This window comes from Gadus macrocephalus, chromosome 15 (assembly GCF_031168955.1).
Source record: "Gadus macrocephalus chromosome 15, ASM3116895v1".
Taxonomy (NCBI): domain Eukaryota; kingdom Metazoa; phylum Chordata; class Actinopteri; order Gadiformes; family Gadidae; genus Gadus; species Gadus macrocephalus.
In genome coordinates, this window is record NC_082396.1 from 16,096,394 (window position 1) to 16,103,893 (window position 7,500).

Genomic DNA, 7,500 nt, shown 5'->3' on the forward strand with positions numbered 1-7,500 from the left:
TGCTATACAGAGAGACAGATGGGACAGACAAACAGACAGACAGAGCTGCTTGGCACCCACATTGTACTGGCACATAACAGTGGTACCTGTCAGCTTGCTTGGTGTCTGCCTGTCCGTCCTTCTCCGACTTCGGAGGTTTAACTCAATTACGAGTCTCTGTCTCCCCCCCACCCCCTGTCCCTCCCTGACACATGCACGCACGTGCCCACACGCGCACCCACGCACGCACGCACACATGCAAGCACATACACACACACAAATGCGCGCACACACAGACACTCACGCACGGGCACACACAGAAACACACACACATGCATACACACACAAATACATGCACACACGCACACACTCACACACACCCCTGCCCCATCGCCTTGCTGCCACCCAGAGGTACCCAGCATTGCCCGGGGTCGTGAAGTCCCGTCAGTGGAGCAGGTGTTTCCCTGCGATGTGTTAACGAGCCGGGCCTGCTGTCATTTATGCTTTAAGTGGATGTTACAAATGGAACGCAGATACACACGCACGCACACACACGCTACCTGTTCTCCTCTGCCAGCAAATTAAAAAACGGGATCCGCCTCCAAGCACTGCGTTTCCGAGGGCGTGTTTGCGTACTTCGACTTTTTCCTGATCCGTTTGGTTTCCACAAGGTGTGCATGTGTGTGTGCTCTGTGAGTGAAGGAACGGGTGCTTAATTAACGAGGGTTTAAAATGAAACAGTTGCACATTGTTCTGTAATTGCTACTTTTGTTCTTTTGGTGACTGTCGTGATTTTGATGGCAAACAGCACATCATGCATAATAGCATAATAGTATTTATAATATTACACTTTGCAAATGTCCTTTGTGGGGGTTCTAGTGTGTGTGTGTGTATGTGTTTGTGTAAGTCTATTCATGTGTGTGTCTCAGGGTATATTTGTGCAACAGATGTCCACTTCATAGCAGGCAGGTATTTGAGTTAATCTTAAGTAACCAACGCCTCAAACCTACACTTTATCTTCACATTCTAATAAATAACCATGCAGCTTATTCATTGTGAAGCACAGTCAACAGGTGAACAAATGAAAGAATGAATGAAAACCACTAAACAGTTTGTTTTGTAGAAAATGCTAGACCTAATTATCATTTAATGAAACATATACCATCCACGTCTCCCTGCCTGGTACGCATGTTTGTCTGTGTGAGTCTTTTCTGTGAAGCGTGTGTGCGTGTGTGTATGTTCATGTGCGTGTGTGTGTGCGTGTCAAGCTGTTTGCAGCGTTTGTGATCCACCTCTGTGTGGTGTGCAAACGGTTGAGGCCCGTGTAATCCGCCAGCAGTTCATGTGATAAAGTCCCGGTGCCGCCAGAGTGCCAGGCTAAGCCCGCCTGTCACAGCCGGTCGGGTAATGCCCCGTCACCAGCTGCACAGCAGATGTTACTGTTTGTTTCCACCACCGTCTAATAAAGGTCTCGCTCGCATCTCTCTCTCTCTCTCTCTCTCTCTCTCTCTCTCTCTCTCTCTCTCTCTCTCTCTTTTTACCTTTCCTCTCATCTCTTCCTCCCCCTCTTTCCTTTCGTTTTTTTCCCTCTTCCCGTTTATTTTCCCTATCTGCGGCTCTCCTCTCCGAGTCTCTGCTCTTCAAAATACGAATCTTCTGGCAAAAACTGTCCGGCTGACGATAACATACATAATCTGTGTGTGTGTGTGTGTGTGTGTGTGTGTGAGTGTGCATGTGTGGGTGGGAATGTGTCCATGCAACAGTAAGATCGACGTGTCTGATTTGAGGATTTTGACTGGTTTCGTTGGGCTGGACAGATGGCAGTCTGTCATCATCCTCATCTTAATAGTCTTCCATACCTTCCCCTTATCATTACATCATGCTCCCCTTCAGTATAATTGCATCATGGTAATCGTCACAATGATGTTTTGATTAGGTTTTAAATAACATACAGTGACATACATTATATTGCATTAAGACGCTCTCCCTATCCCTCTCTCTCTCTCTCTCTCTCTCTCTCTCTCTCTCTCTCTCTCTCTCTCTCTCTCTCTCTCTCTCTCTCTCTCTCTCGCTCTCTCTCTCTCTCTCTCTCTCGCTCTCTCTCGCTCTGCTTCCAACAGGTGAGTACATTAAGAACTGGCGGCCGCGCTACTTCCTGTTGAAGACAGACGGCTCTTTCATTGGCTACAAAGAGAAGCCGCAGGAGGCCGACCTGGCTTACCCCCTAAACAACTTCTCTGTGGCAAGTATGTGATCCAGGATACACACTTCACCTACCCACCCATGGTGTAGACACACTCGCGCAAGCACACGTTCGAAGGACGCACGCGCACACGCGCGCATGCATACACACACACACACACACACACACACACACACACACACACACACACACACACACACACACACACACACACACACACACACATACACAGAGGAGGAAGTGCCCTAAAGCTCTGCTGTGCAGACACTGTGGCTGTGAACAGAGAGGATGATGGGGGAGGCGTGGCTGACTGTTGTTGTTCAAGGTGTAAAACTCATCGCTTTGGAGGCTCCTCCCCATAGTGCACTCACCATGAGGTGCTGCACTCTGCAGCGACCCGGGTTCGAGCCTTACCTGTGTAGACCAATGATGCATGTCTTCTTCACTTCATTCTTCTACTCAACACATTGTGATCTTGTCTCTCTTCACTGTCCTGTCCAAAAAGGCAAAAGCCTTTTCCAGAAGCAGCATATGCAATCTAATCCTGCAACTGCTAAATGATCACTCTGCCTTTAGTAAAGTGTATTTAGATTTGCTCTAAAGAATGTTACGTTATCGTTATCGAGTTACGCTCATTTCATGTGCACTGTGCACCCAAACGATTTGTCTCCCATTGAATGAGATTACCCTGATGCCACAGTCCCAGCGACTCCTAATTGACCTTATGGCGCTGTGTCCTCCTGGCTGACAAGCTCCATGTTTCACATGTGTGCTAAGCTAATGAGTCAATGAGACAAATGGAAACTTCACTCTGCCCCGTTCTCACTGATAAATACAGATTCTTTCTTTCTCAGGCTCCCTGCTGTAGCATAGTGCAGAGAAATCAATCGATCTACATCTATGTCTATCTGTCGGTCCTTGCGTCTGTGAAGGCCTTCTGGCTATATGGTAATCTTTTCAAAATTAGAAGCCTGATAGCAGCCTCTTAGGTCTCAGAACAACGTCTGCTTCAACTGCAGCATGCTGAGAGACGGCGCCCCTGTGGGCCCTAATCCTGTTACCCACCAAGCCAAAGGTGCTCTGCCACAGACACTGGCCGCCTATTCCCCATTGATCACAAGCCATTAACAACAGGACCTTCTTTCAAATAGCTGAGGGGCGGTATCCTCTCTGAGGGCCTTTGCCTCAGCCCTGCCTCATATCTACAACCGGACTCAAACGAGCCTTCTAGACACCGGGACACCAGCTTGCAGTCTTTCTCGACCGTCTGTCTACCCGTCTGCTTCCAGTAGGTCATATCACGCTGCTGCTACCACGGTTTGACCCGGCAAACCCTCAATAGCCGTGGGCCGCAGGAGCTCAGGATGTACCACAGGTTGACTTGTAACCAGAAGGTTTCTAGTTCAAATCCCCAGCTCCTCCTAACTCAGTGTCGAGGTGTCCCTGAGCAAGACCAGTTCACAGTGCCGCCAGCTCAATGAAGCAAAGTACAGTTCAGAACAGGTTAGAAGTGAGCTGCACTTCATGTCCCCTGCCAGGGTTGGGTGGGGGGGTCGCAGCCGTCTCCTCTCAGCCGCTCTGCCTGATTGTAAGTAGTTTGGCTTGGATTAGATGACACTATCATGACCCGTAACCAAGTAATGGATTGCAGCTCCTGCGATCGGAAACTCACTGATAAAGTCCGAAGCGGACGTCCTTATCAAATATTGCTCTGCCTTAAGCTAGCATTATTTATTTGATCCGCTAAAGTATAGATTTCATGAATCTGATGTCACAAATAAATTATTTCACATTCATCCTTGATTTACCCCTTGGCTTAAGCAATGTTTAAATACAGTTGAGACATGTGCATTGCAGGGTTTTGCAGTTAGGATTATGTATGTTATTTTATTATCAGAAATAAAGTTTAACATAAGAGTTATGTTGTGTCATTTGTGTGTATAACACCTATATCTAAACAACATTAGATTTTCGTACATTTTATAGATATTTTACTTTGCAATTATTGCTAGCATTAGGAATAGTTGTCAAAATATTGGTCAAAAACTGAAACGGGCAAAAAACGGCAGGATTAAAATATTGGATTTCATTTATTAGATTGCAGATAACGGATTATATGAAAATCACTTGTTTTTGTCGGCTGAACCAATTTGCTCTTAATCTGCGTGCTTCCTGTTTACAGTGCGAGTTATCCCGCGGAGGGGTGTAGCGTTGCATTAATTCCCGTGTTTGTTCTCACTCGCTTATCACTCTAAACCGCTTTGCGTAAACCCGTCATTCCGATAGTGTACCGCATGGCACGCGGCACATGAGTCCGTGCTTAACGCTAATCACGCTAAGTAAACCATAATAATAATAATAATAATGGTTATGGGTGCCGGTGCTGTTTATCCGTCTCCGTGTCCCTCTCCCCGTGGCGAGTGGCGCCTCCCCCCGGGATGGTGGGTGTAGCGGGGAAGGTGCTGAGCTGTGGCTATGCCCACTTGGCAGCAGGCCTAATGGGAAGCACACTCGTACGTACCTGTTGTGAGAAGTTCTCCTGCTCCCCTCCCCACAGCTGCTGGGCCAACCTGAGATTTATGATGGCCAGGGCTGGGTGGTGGGGGGGGGGGGGGGGGGGGCGTGATCACACCAGGCAGGCCGGTTGTTCTTCCTGGAGTTTTGGGAGTTAGGCAGAGTACTTTGGGCTCTCTTCAGCCTGGAGGAACCCAATGGGTGAGGAGGAGGAGGAGAGGCGGGACGGGGGGGGACGGGGGGGAGGAAGGAGCAGTCCTGATGTATGGATGAGGGGGGAGGAGGGGAAGGGAGGGTGGGCTGGGCGCGAGAAGGAACACTTAACACCGAGCAGACAGGAGGGAGGAGATGGAGACAGGATGGTGGGATGAGGGAAAGAGGGGGAGGGAGGGGGGAGGAGTGTGATGAGGAGAAGCCAGGCCATACATCCGACTCTGGCTGCTTGGCACGCCACTGGTGATGCCACATCTGTTGCCCAAAGCTGGAAGAGCAGGTGGCGTGTGTGTGTGTGTGTGTGTGTGTGTGTGTGTGTGTGTGTGTGTGTGTGTGTGTGTGTGTGTGTGTGTGTGTGTGTGTGTGTGTGTGTGTGTGTAGGTGTGTGTGTGGGGGGACAGGATCAGTAGTGGTCAGATGGAACAGAGATGGTACAGGCCTGTCCCCTGTGGAGGGACTTGTACATCCAAGCCACACACACACACACAGAAAAAAAAAAAACACACACACACACACATACATTATAAAAAAAGTTTGAGCGTAATCTGAAACTGGGTTGATGGCCACAGCAGGCAATTCTGCCACTGTGAAACAATGTGTGTGTGTGTGTGTGTGTGTGTGTGTGTGTGTGTGTGTGTGTGTGTGTGTGTGTGTGTGTGTGTGTGTGTGTGTGTGTGTGTGTGTGTGTGTGGGGGGGGGGTTGGTGTGTGTGTGTGTGTGCTCACAACCCTGTCATGACCTTGTTTTCTGGCAGCACAGCAGGCTGTGTTCTCGAGGCAGGTAGAGGTGTGTGTGTGTTTGTGTGTGTGTGTGGTTTACAATAAAACTCTGCCCGTGTCTATGACCTGACTGGTGTAGTCATTAACCTTCTTGTCTATATTTAGGGCGTTGACATGCTGTGCCGCGTGCACCCGGAAAATAATAGGAGGAAAGGAACACAGAGCAGAGGAGATGAGAGCAGAGCAGAGAAGAGATGACAGGGGGAGAATCATGTTCAGAGCGAGAGAGATAACGAGATTCAGAGAGAGAGAGAGAGAGAGAGAGAGAGAGAATCAGGTTCAGAGAGAGAGAGAATCAGACTCAGAGAGAGAGAGAGAGAGAATCAGACTCAGAGAGAGAATCAGGTTCAGAGAGAGAGAGAATCAGGCTCAGAGAGAGAGAGAGAGAGAGAGAATCAGGCTCAGAGAGAGAGAGAGAGAGAGAATCAGGCTCAGAGAGAGAGAGAGAGAGAGAATCAGGCTCAGAGAGAGAATCAGGTTTGGAGAGAGAGCGTGAAGTGGGTTTGTGAAGGTTGTCGAAGGTTGAATGAGGAGAGAGGAAGGAGCCCCAATGAGGGAGGAGGTAGTTTGATCGCCTACCTCTTCCTTTAAAACATGCATGCTCACACGGGTCGTATCTGGATCCATAGGAGTTGGTTTTGCTGCTAAAGTTGTGTGTAGCAACTGTATCTGACTACAATGAGCAGTCACACAAACACACACATACACACACACACACACACACAAACACACTGAGAGGGAATACATATCAGGTAGGATTCTTTTTTTTTATTGTTGTAAAGTCATGACTTTGGTAGAAAATGTTGTGTGCTACCCGGTGGAGTTGTGGCTCAGCTCTTGACCATGTCGTCGTCCTGTTGTTAAACGCCCACCCAGAGTGCCAGCTGATGAAGACGGAGCGCCCCAAGCCCAACACCTTCATCATCCGATGCCTGCAGTGGACCACCGTCATCGAGCGGACCTTCCACGTGGACTCGCCCGACGAGAGGTCAGGGGCCTGCGCACGACCACAGCCTCGTCCCCCCCGCACCCGACATGAGCCCCCCCCCGAGTGAACAGACAGAACCCTCCACCGACCTCGTTACCCGGGGACACGCGCACGCGCTGCGTCTACACTCGCGTACCGTGGGGTCTGCTGACGTTCTGATCGGTTCATTCTCTGAAAGCTTTTCTTAGTTTGACGAGTCGCAATTTAGAAGCAGGAGAGGTCAAGGAATTCAACCATTGGATCTGAAACTTATATTCATAATTAGGATATCAGTTAGAAAAGGTTTCTCTATGTTTAAGGGCTTCAACGTAATGTGCTCATATACTTATACTTCAACGGTCAAGTCAAGCAAAGACAAACAAAAGGCTGATACTAGAAGGATGCGAAGATAAGCATTCTCCACAACCCCTTTTCAGATCGAGATTACAAAAAAATTAAAATCTAAGAGTTCTAGCATGGATGGGGGCATGTTATCCCCATGGTTATGCACCACTCTAACAATACTTTTTCAGTTTAGATGTTGTATATGAAATGCACCTCCCACAGTGGTGTTACACTATGTTTCCAAGAAGCTTAACTCTCTCTCAGACGTGGCCGTCAAAATCAACAGACCGAGCTCCACAGATCCACACACACCTCGCCGCTGTTGTCTCTTCGTCGGGTTCCGGAGCACAGTGGTTGGAGGAGACCGGCAAAAACATACGATTTTCCTCCTGTTTTCCCTAAATGATGGTCTCATTTCAGTAACATTGACCAAATGGAAACTATGGTGATGATCACATACTAGCCATACTACCATGTTTAAACCCAAAAATAAAAAACAT

General features: G+C 48.5%; 1 protein-coding gene across 1 annotated transcript in view; it reads left to right on the top strand.

Moving 5' to 3' along the window:
- The window catches only part of LOC132473718 (RAC-gamma serine/threonine-protein kinase), a 64,559-nt gene that overhangs the window by 22,236 nt on the left and 34,823 nt on the right, over window positions 1-7,500 (top strand). Inside the window, exons 4-5 of the mRNA XM_060073955.1 lie at window positions 2,100-2,225; window positions 6,565-6,676. Coding sequence (XP_059929938.1) covers window positions 2,100-2,225; window positions 6,565-6,676 — 238 coding nt within the window. The remainder of the gene's footprint in view (window positions 1-2,099; window positions 2,226-6,564; window positions 6,677-7,500) is intronic.